General features: G+C 36.9%; 1 protein-coding gene across 1 annotated transcript in view; it reads left to right on the top strand.

The window, feature by feature from the left end:
* FAM227B (family with sequence similarity 227 member B) overlaps window positions 1-19,389 on the top strand; it is a 221,168-nt gene that overhangs the window by 167,183 nt on the left and 34,596 nt on the right. Inside the window, exon 11 of the mRNA XM_043920925.1 lies at window positions 14,582-14,679. Within this exon, the coding sequence (XP_043776860.1) occupies window positions 14,582-14,679 (98 nt within the window). The remainder of the gene's footprint in view (window positions 1-14,581; window positions 14,680-19,389) is intronic.

Here is a 19,389-nt window from a genome sequence, read left to right as displayed (position 1 = left end):
GCAGAAATAGTTGTTTTTCTGGAACTCTCTTGCTTTTTCGATGATCCAACGAAGGTTGGCAATTTGATGTCTGGTTCCTTTGCCTTTTCTCAGTCCAGCTTGAACATCCAGAAGTTCACGGTTCACGTACTGTTGAAGCCCGGCTTGGACAATTTTGAGCATTAATTTGCTAGCATGTAAGATGAGTGCAGTTGTGCAGTAGTTTGAACATTCTTTGGCATTGCCCTTCTTTGAGATTGAAATGAAAACTGACCTTTTCCAATCCTGTGGCCACTGCTGAGTTTTCCAAATTTGCTGGCATATTGAGTGCAACACTTTCACAGCATCATCTTTTAGGATTTGAAATAGCTCAATGGAATTCCATCACCTCCACTAGTTTTGTTTATAGTGATGCTTCCTATGGCCCACTAGATTTCGCATTCCAGGATGTCTGACTCTAGGTGAGTGATCACATCATCATGGTTATCTGGGTCATGAAGATCTTTTTTGTATAGTTCTGTGTATTCTTGCCACCTCTTCTTAATATCTTCTGTTTCTATTAGGTCCATATCATTTTTGTCCTTTATTATGCCCATCTTGGCATGAAATGTTCCCTGGTATCTCTAATTTTCTTGAAGAGATCTCGTCTTTCCCATTCTATTGTTTTCCTCTATTTCTTTGCATTGATCACTGAGGAAGGCTTTCTTATCTCTCCTTGCTATTCTTTGTAACTCTGCATTCAAATGGATATATCTTTCTATTTCCTTTGCCTTTAGCTTCTCTTCTTTTCTCAGCTATTTGTAAGGTCTCCTCAGACAACCATTTTGCCTTTTTGCGTTTCTTTTTCTTGAGGATGGTCTTGATCACTGCCTCTTGTACAGTGTCGTAAATCTCCATCCATAGTTCTTCAGGCACTCTATCAGATCTAACCCCTTGAATCTATTTGTCACTTCCACTGTATAATCTTAAGAGATTTGATTTAGGTCATATCTGAAAGGTCTAGTGGTTTTCCCTACTCTCTTCAATTTAAGTCTGAATTTGGCAATAAGGAGTTCATGATCTGAGCCTCAGATCCCGGTCTTGTTTTTGCTGACTGTATAGAGCTTCTCCATCTTTGGCTGCAAAGAATACAATCAATCTGATTTCAGTGTTGACCGAAATGAATATCTGGTGATGTCCATGTGTAGAGTCTTCTCTTGTGTTGCTGGAAGAAGGTGTTTGCTATGACCAGTACGTTCTCTTGACAAAACTCTAGCCTTTGCCCTGCTTCATTCTGTACTCCAAGGCCAAATTTGCCTGTTACTCCAAGTCTTTCTTGACTTCCTGCTTTTGCATTCCAGTCCCCTGTAATGAAAAGGACATCTTTTTTGGGTGTTAGTTCTATAAGGTCTTGTAGGTCTTCACAGAACCATTCAGCTTCAGCTTCTTAAGCATTACTGGTTGGGGCATAGACTTGGTTTACTGTGATATTGAATGGTTTGCCTTGGAAATGAACAGAGATCATTCTGTCATTTTTGAGATTCCCTAGGGGATTATAATCTAGTCACCCACTGTGGTAACTGGCTTGATACTGTATCTTTAATTGGCTATTTTATGTTTCCTGTTTCACTTCCTTCTGTAATCCGTGTTCCTTGTTTCTCCCAATGATCTGCTTACACTGGAATCCTTGGTTCACCGTCTGCTTCTGTGCTAAGTTATGCATAAGCATAAATGATAAGAATCATAGCTATATAAATACTTTTTATTTGTCTCATTTTTAAAATGCTGGCAGGGTCTGCAACTTATTTTAAGAGTGATTTAACCAAATAAATTAAGAGAAAGCAAGTGTGGCAAAATGTTGGAAAGGCATAGAGTTTTTTCCTGAGTTTCACAGAGCAAATTTAATCAGAGAAGTGAGAAAATACAGAAACAAAGGAAAGCAATCAAACAAGACAAAATAATAGTAGTTTAGCCATAAAACAAAGTCAAGGACTTTTAGTTCCACCTCAAGGACTATAGATAATATCCTGAGTCTTATCCTTCAGTAGTACTGCAGACACTAAAACTCCCACTGGTTGGGAATATGGATTCAAAAGTCCAGCAATAAAAATAAAATTTGGAAGAGATATGACTACAAGGTAAAACACTTTTTAAAGATCCAATTAACTAATTGTAGGCATATATGAATCAGTGTAATTTGATTACCAAATAGCTAATGAAATAGGTACAGCATGTCTCGGACTCAAGAATAACCACTCAGTGTACTTGTTGGACAACACCAAGAGCAGCATGTGAAAATAAGGGCGAAACAGTAAATAGACTATAAACCTAGTTATCATAATATTGACTAACTCTGTGGAAATAGAGTTTACTATTATCATGCTAATGTTTCTTAGTTTGCTTTAAGATTGATAGAATGGTTATCCCTATTTGACAAGTTCAGTTCAGTCGCTCAGTCGTGTCCAACTCTTTGCGACCCCATGAATCGCAGCAGGCCAGGCCTTCCTGTCCATCACGAACTCCCGGAGTTTACTCAAACTCATGCCCATCAAGTTGGTGATGCCATCCAGCCATCTCATCCTCTGTCATTCCCTTCTCCTCCTGCTCCCAATCCCTCCCAGCATCAGGATCTTTTCCAATGAGTCAACTCTTTGCATGAGGTGGCCAAAGTATTGGAGTTTCAGCTTCAGCATCCGTCCTTCCAATGAACACCCAAGACTGATTTCCTTTAGGATGGACTGGTTGGATCTCCTTGCAGTCCAAGGGACTCTCAAGAGTCTTCTCCAACACCACAGTTCAAAAGCATGAATTTTTCGGCACTCAAGTTGCTTCACAGTACAACTCTCACATCCATACACGACCACTGGAAAAACCATAGCCTTGACCAGATGGACCTTTGTTGGCAAAGTAATGTCTCTGCTTTTTAATGTGCTATCTAGGTTGGTCATAACTTTCCTTCCAAGGAGTGTCTTTTAATTTCTTGGCTGCAATCACCATCTGCAGTGATTTTGGAGCCCCAAAAAATAAAGTCTGACACTGCTTCCAATGTGTCCCCATCTAGTTCCCATGAAGTGATGGGACCGGATGCCATGATCTTACTTTTCTAAAAGTTGAGCTTTAAGCCAGCTTTTCCACTGTCCTCTTTTACTGTCATCAAGAGACTTTTTAGTTCATCTTCACTTTCTGCCATAAGGGTGGTGTCATCTGCATATCTGAGGTTTTTGATATTTCTCCCGGCAATCTTGATTTCAGCTTGTGCTTCTTCCAGCCCAGCATTTCTCATGATGTACTCTGCATGTAAGTTAAATAAGCAGGGTGATAATATACAGCCTTGACTTACTCCTTTTCCTGTTTGGAACCAGTGTTGTTCCATGTCCAGTTCTAACTGTTGCTTCCTGACCAAAAAAGGAAGACCCTAATAGGTTAAGTAACTTGTCAGTTTCTCCCAGTAAGTATTGGTGTTGAGACTTGACACATACAAGAATAATATGAGAAAATTCAAGCACACTGGATGCTCTGTCCTATCATGTCTGAAATGTCTGTTTCAGTTTCACATTTAACACACTTTTGCAGATCACATATTTCTATGTTGGTATTAAGTTTTATTTTTGTTTTGTCATTTAAAATTTTTATTTAGTTTCCATTGTTTCTGTTATAAAATCTTATCATTGCTACTTTGAAGGAAATGTATCTTTTTTCTCTGGTTGTTTTTAATATTTTTTCCCTTCATCTCTAATGTTCAGCAGACTGAGTATAACATGCTTAAGTATGGTTTTCTTCATATTTGTACTTTATCTTTGGAGTTTTCTAAATCTTTAAAAATCTGTGAGTTGACCTTCTTCATCAGTTTAGGGAAATTCTCCATCGTTATCTTTTTAAATGCCGCTCTATACCAATCTTGCTGTCCTCTCCTTCAGGACTCCCACACCCCATGTATCTTATAAGGTTTTGTTTTCTCCATTCTGTATTTATGTGTGTGTGTTCAGTTTAGATATTTTCTTTGGACTTCCTTCAAGTTCATTAATCTTGTCTTCTGTTAAATACATTCAATGAATTTTTAATTTCAGTCATTGTACTTATTGGTATGTACTTACCTATAAGTACATCTGTATGTAATTTTAGATCCAGAATGGATCCTTTATTCAATTTTATAGATCCTGATATTGGTGTAATTTTCACCTATTGTGTTCACCTTTTCTTTTAATTTCTTGAGCATCTTTATAATATCATTTTAAAGCCCTGTGTCTCTAAACTCCAATTTATGGATCATCTATGTATCTCTATCTATCATGCACTTTGCTTGTCTTACACTCTTTTTTTATACATTAAGCATTGGGTATAAAGTAACTATAGACATTTAGACAGTATTATTTTCCACCAGAGATGCCTCTTGCTTTTTCCAGTTAGCATGAGGAACTAAACACCATGCCTTAATCAGTGACTGAACTGGACCACAGTTGGATTACAGCTTTGATAAGATTTGCCAAACTCTAGGTCTTCCCTGTTCTTTGGGCATGGTCTTTGTGGGTTTTTAATCAAGAACCTAGCAAGTCTCTATATCCCCACCCATGAAATAGGGAGAGAGAGTTAATTCTATGCTTTGAATGTTTTGAGCTTAACTCTTTAACCTCCAATAACACACCTTCTTCAAAATCTGACATATTGTCCTAAGGGGAAGACCAACCAGCTATTTGTGAAATGTTGTCTCCTAGCCACTGTCTAACAGCTGGAAGAGACTTTGTCCACCCTTTGAGAAGCTTCTAACCCAGCCCTGTCCCGGCCTTCCATACCACAGAAGAACTCTGTAAATATCCCATGGTAAAAATTAGCTGTGGTGTACCTGGGAGTTGTCTTGATTTTATACTAGCCTACGTGATTGTTAAAGCTCTGATGGTTCATCTCTTCTCTAATAGAGTACTGCGTACACCAGACCTGATTCTCAGTAGTACCCCAAATTAGTAAATGCTTTCAAGGGGTGAAAATAACTGGAGACTGTCAGCTCACAAAGGAAGGATTCTTCCCTCTCTAGAATTTCCACTTGTTCTACCATTGTTTCCAGTGTCCTTTAAAATGACATTTTTGTCATTTACCCTACTTTTTCTAATTATTTAAGTGGAAACATTGGTCTATAAGACCTACTACATCTGGCTTCAGAGTAAAAACCTCAAGTAGGTTATTTTAAAAGAATGTTTGCTTTACTCTGTATAATGGGCTCCAGTTTCATCCATCTCATTAGAACTGATTCAGATGAATTCTTTTTAATGGCTGAGTAAAATTCCATGGTGTATATGTACCACAGCTTTCTTATCCATTTGTCTGCTGATGGGCATCTAGGTTGCTTCCATGTCCTGGCTATTATAAACAGTGCTGCGATGAACACTGGGGTACACGTGTCTCTTTCAGATCTGGTTTCCTCGGTGTGTAATGCCCAGGAGTGGGATTGCTGGGTCATATGGCAGTTCTATTTCCAGTTTTTTAAGGAATCTCCACACTGTTTTCCATAGTGGCTGTACTAGTTTGCATTCCCACCAACAGTGTAAGAGGGTTCCCTTTTCTCCACACCCTCTCCATTATACAGAGTGAAGTAAGCCAGAAAGATAAAGACCAATACAGTATACTAATGCATATATATGGAATTTAAAAAGATGGTAACGATAACCCTATATGCAAAACAGAAAAAGAGACACAGATGTACAGAACAGACTTTTAGACTCTGTGTGAGAAGGCGAGGGTGGGATGTTCAGAGAGAACAGCATTGAAACAAGTATACTATCAAGGGTGAAACAGATCACCAGCCCAGGTTGGATGCATGAGACAGGTGCTCAGGGCTGGTGCACTGGGAAGACCCAGAGGGATGGGATGGAGAGGGAGGCGGGAGAGGGGATCAGGATGGGGAACACATGTAAGCCCATGGCTGATTCATGTCAATGTATGGCAAAAACCACTACAATATTGTAAAGTAATGAGCCTCCAATGAATAAAAATAAATGGAAAAAAAAAAGAAAAAAAAATGTTTATCCTTCTCACATACACAAAAGAAATTCTCAGAACAAAACCTCCTAGAGGTTAAAAGTGAAGCAATGAGAAAAGATAATAAAGGAAAAAGATAAAAGTATTCAGCAAAAGAAAGCTGATATAGTAATATTCATATCAGACAAATTAAAGGAATAAAGCACTAAAAGGAAGAGGGACTACATACTGATAAATAATCCAACAGAATGTATTAATATAATGTGTGAAGATGTATATACCAAAAATATTGTCTAGAAACAGAAAAAATGTTCAGACTCTCAAGGACGAACTTACAATTTTTCATATAAAATCCATAATACTTTAATTCTCCCCTCTTAGATGATAATAGTTAAATCTGACAATAAGTGTTAGTAAATAATATATATCAGGAAAACACTAGTGATTATGACATGTGTATGAGAGAGAGAGGCTACATGCAATGACTCAAGACTGTCCATTCAAGTATAGGTACAGATAGAACATTTCCAAAAACTTTCTGCATACTAAGTCAAAAATAAAAATAAAATAAAATATTCCCAACAATATATAGATCTTACTAACCCTTCTTCTTCCCTTTTTACCTAACTACTGTAGTCAGTAGTTCTAGCTACTTCTTTGTATTCATCCCCAACTCCTTTTACAATTTTCCAACTAAAAATAATTAAAATAATTAAAAATCATTCTCTATCTTTCCCCCATCTGAAAGTGTACAGCTAAATGTACACAGAGAACACATTCAACCGTGCTAACTAGTCTCATTTTTAATTCATAAGTACACAGCTCCAATGGGCCTTAATTCTGTCAGGTAATCATAGTCTCCTCTAGTCCTTTATTTCTACTGCTCATGAAGACAACTGTTTCCCCCTTTTATCTTTTCATATCTCCAACACTCTCTCCCCTATTCTCAATCTCAGATAGTAATTTTGCTTCCTACTTCAGTGGGAAAATTAAGGCAATGAGAACTTCCACAAACTCCCACCACCACATACACCCAGTTACCAACATTATTTTCCGTATCCTCTGCTTTCCCAGGCTTCCCAGGTGGCGCAGTGGTGACGAATCTGCCTGCCAGTACACGAAACATGAGAGACACAGGTTTGATCCCTGGTTGGGAAGATCCCCTAGAGTAGGAAATAGCAACCCACTCCAGTATTCTTGCCTGGAAAATTCCATGGACAGAGGAGCCTGGTGTGCTACCATCCATGTGGTCACAAAGAGTCAGACATGACTGAGTGCACATGCATGCTCTTTCCCATCTGTGCTCCTGTCTAAGGTCAATTTTACCAAGCATTTCACAAACATAATGTTCACTTACTCCCCTAGTGATACTATGAGACAGGTGTTCATGATACTATTTTACAGCTGAGGGTACAGGTTCAAAGTCACATCATTAGAGAGTAACTGTTGCAACACCGTGTTACCTACCACCTTATTACTCAAAAGGCAACTCCATGGACTATGGTATAGCATCACCAACATCTGTGGTGTTATTAAACCCCATACCTAATAACAAAATCAAAAACTGCGTTTGAAAAAGATTCCCATAATTATTTCCTTCAATGAAGAACACTAGCTATCTGTGCCATTCTCTTCTTTCCCATGGATTTTCCACTGTAATATAATGGTACCAATTATTTTTAAAAATAAAATTTGTTCTTAGATCATATTGTAGTAGCACTCAGTCTTTCTCTCTAAGAAAATTTTATTAAGAATGACATGTCTTCCCACGGTATTAACTAATTCAAACCTTCCATAAATTCTATTAGTGCTTTGTGGTCTTAAAATGAAACTTCTGATGGTGTCTATTCTCTTGGTATGATTGATTCCATTAAGTTTGAATTTGGTTAGTCTCAGTAGTCAGGATAGGAGCTTAGTTGTAGCAGATCAAAGAATTTGGAATTACCAGCCTTAAAAGAGCCAATTCTTATTCTAATCATTCATTTTAGCTATTAATTTCTCATTCACATAGAAATCTTGGTTTAATTAAAAGCAGAAATTAATTTTTCAAATTTGATCTGGCAATATGAGCTTTCTTTAAGACGTATTGTTAGTGGTTAATGTTGATAATCCACCCATGGAAGAGGTTTGAGAGCCTAGAATTTTTTTTAATGGTGAAATAAAATGCTAGTTTCTTTGTTTAGGACACAAGTCTAACTTACAGTAACTATTCTGATGGAAAGATTTTGGTGAAAGGGTGGGGAACTGACACTGCGTCACTAGGACTTCTGCTAGCATTTTTCCCATTAGAGCACAATGACTCTAAACAAAGTAGAAATTATATGGGTGAACCACACACCCTTCATTTAACATGTACACTAAGAGGAAAACATAATGAACTCTTGCAAAAGTTTTATGCCTGCCACATTTGACCTCTCCATCCACATTTTGAATGAAGCATATGTATTTCATGTAAGTCATACATAACACTGACACCACCAAAATGTGAATTCTTTACCACTTTGATTTTATTATTTCAATGTTTTGATTTTTAACTAATAATACTGTAATTTATTCCTCTGTGGTAAAGGTAACTATACATTCCTTGGCTCCTCTTTTCTTCATGATTTTCATAGTGGTTGGGTTGGTCCTTTCCTATTTCATTTATAAAATTTATGATAATTTCACATAATCAGGCTTATTAACAAGTTTATGACTTAAAGAGTAAAACCACATCACTCACATCATTTGTTAAGCAGCTATAGTATTTAAATTAACTCATAATTATGGACCAATTATTTCAATCATCATCAAAGATTTGAGTTCAATGTATTATTTCCTGACAGACACATAGTAAAAATTTGCTTACACTAGCATAACCACTTCATCTTAATCTCCTTTGCTCTTTTTCTTCTTATTATTCTTAAAACAGTCCCTAAGGTAACACTTTCCTGCAACTAGGGTGGTCTCCTCAAAGTCCTGTTAAAATACCTTGTTACCCAACCTCAGCCCTATGTATATGCCATTGGCCTGAATTCTTTCTCCATGTCTGAATTCCTGCAAATCTGATCAGTTTTTAAGTGAGCCTTCTCTGATTAACTCATCCCACAAACAATCTCTAATTCACCCTTAAAGTTTTATTTCTGATATGATCTGTTCACCTCTTTATCTTATATTAACTTTTGAATAGATGTTGAATTTTTCACAAGTATTACCTGCATGTTTTATCAACCTACTTGATTACAATTGGTTACTGAGGCCAGCAACTCTATACTTTCAATTTCTCTTGAAATTTGTGGTGTTTTTCACAGAGTCTGCAAAGAAAGCATTTCTTGAAGCAATGCATGAAAAATTGAATAAATGGAAAATAGGTTTAGGTTTAAGAAATCACATTTGTAGGGCTTTTCCCTACTTTATGGAGATAGATTAATTTAATCTTATCTTCTCATGCCTTAATTCATATAATTTAAAATAGGGAACATAATTTAAACAAACTAAAAAATGTCTAAAAGACCTCTTTTACACAGGAGGAAACTTAGAATCGACTGGAAAGTGGGTCACTGGAGATTAGATATATAGTTGTAATCAAATTCATTTTTTCACTGCCCAGAGCAAGTTGCAAATGCCATAATTATCTTCAAAGAGACTAGATATTTAGTCCTACCATGTGCCTTGGAAGGATGAAAAGGTGAATACTTGGGAACACCTCAACTGATTAATACCCTCTCCTAAGAGAAGCTCTATGTAATGTAATGAATGTTGTTGATATGTAAACACAGCCATATTTGAGTCTATAAGATTGCACTATGTTAACCAAGGGCATATAAAGACAAAGTATAATCTGGTAAAAATGGATCTACAAGTGGCCAAGAAAATTCAGTTCTAATATATATCTCTTTGTCAGTCTACCTCAGCTCAAGAATATGTCTCAGATTTTCTAAAAAAGTAGATAACACTCAATCACTCCTCAATATTTTCTCTCAATGAATCTTTTAAGTATGAAGTAATAAAGTTTGAATTCATTCTCCTTAAAAAATGATGGTAATGACAATTTTAACCTTTACATGATGCCAGTTACGTGTGATTTGCCTATATGATCTCATTTTTATCCAGTCAACAAGTCTATAATTTAATCATTATTATCATTTCAAAATTATATTTCAAGGAACTGAAAGCTTAAAGAATTTTATTTGCCCAAAGTCACTTAGTTTTCAAATGGCAGAACTGATGTTTAAATCTGTGTCCATCTGTCTCCAAGGCTTAACTAATACACTACTCTGATTCAGGAATGCACATTAAGTTCACATGCATGTGCTTTAAACTACTGATTAAGTGGGAGTTGGAGCCACTCTTTTGGTGAGTAGAAGGGGGAAGTACCTTGAAAAGTCTCCCAGACTGTGACTGGAATTGTCTTGGGAAATACCTGCAGAAATGGCGTATGTATTTTTAGAGCAATTTTTGGAGTAAGATTAAAGTCTTGAAATGCTCTGCCACTAGTGGAACATTCACCATCAGTTTAGCTGTGATATTTTACAAATAAAAGCAAGAATCATGGTCTGAAAAGTAGAAACATATTTATAGAATAACACATGCAAAATATTGCCCCAATAAATAAAACGTATTGTGTCAAAAGTAGCCACAATGGCACAGTAAAAAGACCCTGAGCTCACCTCCTCTAGAAAGCACACCAAAATCACAACTATCTGCCGAACAGCCATCAGTGAAAAAGACTAGAACCTACCAGAAAAGTCTTCTATAACTAAAGACATAAAGAAGGAACTATAGTGAGACTGGTAGGAAGGGTAGACTTACCATATAATCAGATCCCCTATCTCCCGGATGGGTAAACCACAAACTGGAGAATAATTATATTTTAGAGGTTGTCCCACATCAGGCTACCCAGTCTAGGGATCTGGTACTGAGAAGAGAATCCCCCAGAGTGCTTGGCTTTGAAGGTTGAGTTCAGTTCAGTTCAGTCGCTCAGTTGTGTCCGACTCTTTACGACCCCATGAATTGCAGCACGCCAGGCCTCCCTGTCCATCACCAACTCCCGGAGTTCACTCAAACTCATGTCGTTGAAGGTTAGTGGGGCTTAATTGCAGGAATCCCACCAGACTGGGGAAAAATAAAAATGTCACTCTTAAAGGGAAAACACAATATCCCTGCTGGGCTTAGAGAGTCTCCTGGGGAGGCAGGAAAGGGGAGAGACTTTGTCTCACTCTGGCTATTTAGACCCTGGGTGCAGACATATTGGGGAGCATCGTTGGCAGTTGATATCTTGGCTCATTAGCTCTAAGACCTGGCCCCACCCAAGAGCCTACAGACTCCAGAGTTGGGAAGCCTCAGGCCAAACAACTAACTGGCAGAGGCATAGCCCCACTCAGCAGATGGCCCACCTAAAGACTGAAGAGCCCAGAACTGCCTCTGTACCCATCCTTAGACACTGACCAGCCCACCAGAGGGTCTTGGCATTTATTGTGCATAGGATAAACATGAAGGTCCTTTTGTTTAAACTATCTGTTCATAACAACTAGAAGATAGGTTCAGTTCAGTTAAGTCGCTCAGTTGTGTCCAACTCTTTGTGACCCCATGGACTGCAGCACCCCAGGCCTCCCTGTCCATCACCAACTTCCAGAGTTTACTCAAACTCATGTCCATTGAGTTGGTGATGCCATCCAACCATCTCATCCTCTGTCATCCCCTTCTCCTCCTGCCAGTCTTTTCCACCATCAGGGTCTTTTCAAATGAGTCAGCTCTTCGCATCAAGTGGCCAAAGTATTGGAGTTTCAGCTTCAATATCAGTCCTTCCAATGAATATTTAGGACTGATTTCCTTTAGGATGGACTGGTTGGATCTCCTTGCTGTCCAAGGGACTTCCAAGAGTCTTCTCCAACACCACAGTTCAAAAGCATGAATTCTTCAGTGCTCAGCTTTCTTGATAGTCCAGCTCTCACATCCATACATGACTACTGGAAAAACCATAGCCTTGACTAGATGGACCTCTGTTGGCAAAGTAATGACTCTGCTTTTTAATATGCTGTCTAGGTTGGTCATAACTTTTCTTCCAAGGAGCACGTGTCTTTTAATTTCATGGCTTCAGTCACCATCTGCAGTGATATTGGAGCCCCCAAAATTAAAGTCTGTCGCTGTTTCCACTGTTTCCCCATCTATTTGCCATGAAGTGATGGGACCGGATGCCATGATCTTAGTTTTCTGGATGTTGAGTTTTAAGCCAACTTTTTCACTGTCCTCTTTCACTTTCATCAAGAGGCTCTTTAGTTCTTCACTTTCTGCCATAAGGGTGGTGTCATCTGCGTATCAGGTTATTGATATTTCTCCCGGCAATCTTGATTCCAGCTTGTGCTTCTTCCAGCCCAGCATTTCTCATGATGTACTCTGCATATAAGTTAAATAGGCACGGTGACAATATACAGACTTGACGTGCTCCTTTTCCTATTTGGAACCAGTCTGTTGTTCCATGTCTAGTTCTAACTGTTGCTTCCTGACCTGCATATAGGTTTCTCAAGAGGCAGGTCAGGTGATCTGGTAGTCCCATCTTTCAGAATTTTCCATAGTTTATTGTGATCCACACAGTCAAAGGCTTTGGCATAGTCAATAAAGCAGAAATAGATGTTTTTCTGGAACTCTCTTGCTTTCTCTGTGATCCAATGAATGCTGGCCATTTGATCTCTGGTTCCTCTGCCTTTTCTAAATCCAGCTTGAACATCTGGAAGTTCATGGCTCACATACTGTTGAAGCCTGGCTTGGAGAATTTTGAGCATTACTTTTTTGCTAGCGTGTGGGATGAGTACAATTGTGTAGTAGTTTGAACATTCTTTGGCATTGACTTTCTTTGGGATTGGAATAAAAACTGACCTTTCCCAATCCTGTGGCCACTGCTGAGTAATATCACCTAAGTATGTATTTAAGAATAATTCAAAATTGAGCATGTTTTATTTTTAATTATTCCTCCCAAAAAGGATATTTTTATTCATTTCTTATTTATCTTTACAGTGTTCCTTTATACAAATGAAGGCAAGTACAATAGATGTTCTATCCCTTTTAAACTGAACATAGCATATTGTATACTTTCAGTCAAGTAATATACTCTGTGTACTGTTCTGCAACTTGCTTTCTTCACTTAATGATATAAGCTCAAGATACTTTCACATCTGTACAGAGATATTGCTCATGTCTTTTTACAGCTCATAGTATTCCAAAAAAATAGGAGTACCATGATTTTTTCAACCCGCACCTGACTATTAAATACATAGGTTTTTTATAATCTCTAAATTTTACAAATCATGCTATAATCATTAAACTTGTACATGTGTTTTTTTGTACTTGTGTAGGAGATTGTGAAGAATATATTCTTAGAGGAGGGATTACTGAGGCAAAGAAAAAACTTCTGTGTTATTGATAGATATTGTCAAATTCTTCTCCATAATGGGTTGTATGTTTTTGAGCAAGTTCTAAAGTAGAGAAATTATATGGTTCATTACCTTTCTTGCCCATTCTAACTCCCAACTTAACCTAACTTTTGTTTCATTCTTAAAATACAGGTTCCTTGCCAACCAATATTTTAATCTCTGCCAGAGACAAATGCCTAGTCACCTCCAGTATTTCAAGCTAATATCAAATATCTTTTAATATATAATATAAATAATCAATCCAAGTAACCTTCTTTAATTCTTCTAAGGTTTGTCATCAATCTCACAATCTGTAGTCTAATGTGTCTACCTGGTAACTGGTAATAATTTTCAGTGCCAAGATCTAGTACAAACTTCTCAGATCTCCTGTTTTCTCTGTTCTATATTGAGGTACTCTTAGTAACTAGCCTGTGCTTTTAGGCTGATTGACATGACTGATTAAGTGATATAGTTCTCCTTTAAGATAAGAATCCCTGTGTGCCCTCATGCATATTTATGCTGGTTCCAAAAAAAAAAAAAAAATTTACCAAGTCTTTCCTTATCTGGGTGTGTAGTCAGTATATGGAAAAGGTGGACTCTAACATGCCAAGGCCCAAACCTCCTATTCCACTTAACTAGAGGGTCATGGAAAGAGCTCTGAACTCAGAAGCAAAAGACCTAGGTCCACAACTTCTTCCTTACTCTCAATAAACGGTAGGGTAAGACTTAGAGCAAGACTTAATCTTAGAAAAAGTTGTAGTTTCCTGCACTTGAGTTTTCTCATCTGTAAATTGTGGGAAATTTACTTAGCTCATAAAATGGTTTATGAGGACAGCATGAAATAGTGTAAGTGAATAAATTTGAAAACTCTAAGTCCCTGTTAAGTAAAATGAGATGGAATATTCATTTCCTCTGACTGGGGCATGCGTGCATGCTCAGTTGACTCTTTGGGACCCCATGGACTGTAGCCCACCAGGTTCCTCTGTCCATGGAATTTTCCAGGCAAGAATACTGGGGTGGATTGTCGTTCCCAACTCTGGGGATCTTCCCAACCCAGGCACTGAACCTGCATTTCTTGCTCCCGCATTGGCAGGGAGCCTAGATTGACTGGAGCAAGCTATTATATAACAATATCCTAACCTCACACTTTTACCTATCTCCATGTTTAATGTACAATGCTGGAAAAAACGTAAAAGACATGGTGTCATTCCTTTCTGAAGAAAAAAGAACAGAACTTAAGAAATTTTTTTGTTTCTTTGTTTTAGCTATAGACTTCAATATAACGAAAATTTTACAGAACCCAAAAGCATATACAACGCCTGCATTCAAGGAAGAATCAAGATCATCAAAACTACCAACAAAGGTTTGGAGTATAATGATCATTTAAAAAAAAAGTTCTTACTTTTTAAATTTTTAATAATTAATTCAACAGTTTCACATGGATAATGTAGGTTATTATACTCTTGATATATATTTTAGAAAAACTGATCGGAAGAGATTTATTAGAGAGACTAACCTTAATATTGCTAAGTTGTATTTATTTCTGAAACTATCCTCATCTCTAAGGAAAAAGAATAATGTTTATCTTTTCCACATAATTCTGGCACTGCTTCTACTTGGGCTGACATACAAACATGGCTCTGACCTCAATAACCATCAGTCAAAGTTGTAGACAAAACATCAAAGGAGTTTTCAACAGTGATTGACCTGTCCCTACCTCTTAAACCATGGTCCTGGAATAAATGACCACATGTAGGTATTGTTACTCTTCAGTCTTGAATGCTTGCTTTCTCCACAGTTTTAAAGGTGCCTCCAAAATAGAGATCCTATGGACTTGCTACCTTGTGTTTAGCCAAAATTTGGTGAGACTGTTGGCTTGAACTTCTGAATTTGATCTCTTAATTTGCTGGCCAGTTAAGTTTTAAATCTGTTGCAGTCTGTCTTGATAAAATTTTGTCTGAATTATCTAGTTAAGTCTGACCATTATTTTAAATTTTAAATTATGCCTATAAAAATCACTTTATGAAAGTCATATTCATATATTTCCGGGTCTTTAATACTCCAGGTATGTAGAATCTCTTCCAAATGTCACAGTCCTGCCAAGGATGTTTTGTCGGTACTTGGGATAGAAATTGGTGACCTCTGAGAGTCAGGTTGATGTAGATGGCAATATTGCACCATCTTGGCTGCAGGGGATAGGAGGCCAGGGAAGTATATGGGAGTAGAGGAGGAGGGCAATGTTGGTAAATTTCAAAATCAGGAAAGTATGATAGAAATTGTATACCTGATCTTCAACAAGCACTAAAAATGGTCTTTCATACTTTGTTTACAAGTTGGAGAAATATGGATGGAGGGATTTATAACTGACCAAATGACCTTTCTTCAGATGACACTCTACAAGCTAGAAAGCAAATGGCAGTTATATCTTTGGCAGTATACCATATTGCTGCATCATTGTCCTGTGTTACACACATTTTATTGACAACTTTGATGAAAACATGGTTGCCATTTTTTATTAGCTATATAGAAGTCATAAAACTTGGAAGAATTATGAATGACCAAAAGTTTGCAACAGGCTGGAATAACAGACCTGATTTTAGAAGAGAAACTGTTACTGTGAAAAAAGTATAAAGGTCCAAAATTATAACTTCCTAAGTATAGAATAATAAAGCCTTGGCTTGGAGGCATTTGAAAAGATTTGGGAATCACTTTCAACAGTAAGCTCTCTATGTGTCAAAAGTAGAATGTCATTGACCCCAAAATCTACTGTATTCATGGGCTGTCTAAACATATGTGCTGATTGGACAAAGATTGTGCATTATGTCATTTTGGAGCCCTGCATTATAAAAGGGTGTAATAATCAAGATAATAAAGGGATCTGAAACCATAATGTTTGAGCAATGGCCAAAACATGTAAAGATGTTTCCAATAGAAAAGATGAGACTGGAGCCCATAATAACTGTTTTCGAATATGTAGAGAGCTACAGTAGATTAGATTAGTAGCAGGATTAGACTTTTTCTATATGGCTTAAAAAAGTTTTTACTAATACATACTAAAAAGTTTTACTTTTACCAATAAGTAAAAGGTGTACAGAGACATGTTTCAGTTCAATGGAAAGAAAAGTTTTCTAAGCACTTTATTTTTTCCTATTTATTTTCTCCTGACTCTTTGTGGTCTGTAGCCCGCAAGTCTCCTCTGTCCATGGGATTCTCCAGGCTAACTGGAGGGGATTGCTATTCCTTTCTCCAGAGGATCTTCCCTACCCAGGAATCAAACCAGAGTCTCTGGCATTGCAGGCAGATTCTTTACCATCTGAGCTACAAGGAAGTCCTTCTAAGCACCAGTGTCAACCAAATGCTGAATGAGTGCTTTTGGGTTCCCAGTGTCCATATGAGCATAGACAGTACACACTTTCAAACCTCAAAATCAAAGTTTAGTTTTCTATCCACTATCAGCAATTATCGTTTAGTAAACTAACAGAAAAGCTGAAGGCTGAAACCTTTCCTTGGACTTCCTAGTTCATCCTTTGTGACCCTTCCAAAGTTTATTGGATTGCCTGGTTCTTCAAATTTAGTACTAAATTGACTTTGGCTATAAAAGTTTTGTTTTATGGAATCTTAAAGTTCTCAGAGTTTTCTGCCATTATCTTTTGTGGGGGTAATTGGAAGCAGTGGGACTTATGTTAATTATTTTGGCTACTTGGTATATCTTTAGCAAGAGTTCTTCAGACAACTTGAGACCTTCAAGTACCCAAGAAAATGGCTAAGGCTCCACAGAACACTGGATTTGCGTTTAATGCCTATTTCTGCTCTTGACTGATTGAACTATCCTTAAAAAATCATAGATTCTCATAGAGGAGGACAGATCTGTGTACTGTGGTTTTCCTACTTTAGAATCTAGTAACTGCAGAAAAATAACAGAAATGTCTACATCTAAAACTTCAGTACGATAGAATTTCTGTTTTATTATTACCAAGGCAGAATTCAGAAAAAGGGTCATTAAGATGTCTTTCTAGACAGGCAAGATCTCCTTTTAAACTTGACAGAGCTCAGTCCAGTTTTGCACGCAGTTTTTGAGATCAGGCTAGATATAACCTAATATGAATTGTCATCAAGGCAATAGTAGGATTACAATAGTACCACCATTTGAAATAATTTTGTAGCAGCTATGAATGATTACAGTGAAAAATTGACCATAAGCAAAAGAAATGTGAGAATTTTATATATCAGTTAAAACAAATGAGAAAAAAAATCTTTCCCCATAGGAAGTGGAATCAACAATAAATCTCTCATCTAGGGATTACAACAACTGAGGAAAGACAACATATGAGTAGTTGCTATACTTACCTTGTATTCTACAAGAAGTCAGTAGTAGAATATTGGAGCAATTATAGTTATGGTGATCGTCTCCTTGACATAGAATTCATGGTTGAAGTTTCTTTCATCAGCACTTTGATGGGCTTCTGGCCTCCATTGTTCTGTTGAGAAGTCACCTGTTAACTTTTGGGGATTCTCTTATAAGTCATTTTTCTCTTGCTGTTTTTGAAATTTTTCTTTTTGTCTTTTTTAACACTTTGACTATGATGCATCTAGATGTGACTTTATCCTACTTGGAGTTAAGTTTCTAGGATGTGTTTTTCATAAAACTTGAAAGGTTTCAGTCATTATTTCTTCATATTTTTTCCTATCCCCCTTTCTGGGGTTATGCTCATTTTTCTTTCTTTTCTTCAGATAGAATGGTCTCTGTTGGCCTGTCTTCCTGCTAAAAGACTATTAGAGCCTTGCAGCACACACTCATAGGCTCAAAAGCACTTTCATTAAGAAGAATGCCTTGCAAAATTGCCCTTTGTTTTAATATACCAGATAATAATTGTATCTATAGTTATAATGCAGATATATTTAATTTACAGTTCTTTAAAAATACACAAAAGTAATAATTGACTCTTCTTTTTTTTTCCTACCCCTTACAGTCCCATTATATCAGTAGTGGTCCAGAGTTTAACCGCGTTCTCTTCGATTTTGGAGGTCAGAGTCCACTGATTTTATATTATCTTAAGATGCATGAAGTAGCTGGTATTTCCAAAGCCCCTAGACAAGTCAGGATTAAGCTCACTGAAATACTGAAAGAACCATATCCTTTTTAAGCTTTGCTTTAATATGATCTATCTCCAAAATATTAAAAACTTTTAGCTTTTTTTAATGTCTCAGTTAAGAAAAAAATTTATTGCATTTTATAACTAATGCTGTATTTAGCATTTAATTACATTCAAAACTTTCATAGCATGTTTGGCTAAAAATATTTTCTCTTTTAGATCTAAGGCTGTGATTTTGCATGTAAGAGAAATAAAACAAACATAAAACACAGGAACTTAAAAACTGGTATCTTTAGCTCTTTAGAAAAGTGTTCCATTTCAAACATTTGTCAGAACTGTGGGTCATGGGCTTCTAGACTTCTCTAGAAGAAAGTTTCAGACATACCTTAGCTATGTAATCCTTTGTTCAACTGAATATTTCTTAGCTTAACGTATAAAAACACATCAGGTTGGCCAAAAAGTTCTTTCGGGTTTTTCCTTTTTTTTTTTTTTTTTTTTTTAATCCCAAGCACACTTTTTGGCCAACCCAATAATTTAATGAAGTTGGAGCTCTTTGGTTGCAGAATGTAAAATGTCTGTTTACATTCTTGTCCCCCTTCTGTGTAACCGATTCTGGCCCAGGTCTCACTAGGGACATGGATGAACACAAAGGGATATAGTAAATGGTCTCTAAACTGGGGTATATACAACTCTGGGTGGAAAATATATCTATTGTATCTATTTCTATCTTTAAAAATAAAAAAGAAATTACACTTGACTAATATTTAGAAGACAGGTACCTTCACTCAGTTGACATTTCAGTCTTCACTCTACTGTATTGAGGGATAATAATGACATGTTTGCTCTTATGTTATTGTCTGAGGTTCACAATTTATTGCTGTTTTCTTTGGATAGTTAAGCCGAGTTATAGATTATATCATGTAATTTAACTAAATTAACACTTACTAGTGGACCAATAGCTTTAAACATTTCCCTGAAAA

The sequence above is a fragment of the Cervus elaphus genome, chromosome 12 (assembly GCF_910594005.1).
Source record: "Cervus elaphus chromosome 12, mCerEla1.1, whole genome shotgun sequence".
NCBI lineage: Eukaryota > Metazoa > Chordata > Mammalia > Artiodactyla > Cervidae > Cervus > Cervus elaphus.
Note: the sequence above shows the minus strand (reverse complement) of the source record. Positions and strands in the feature narration are given on the sequence as shown.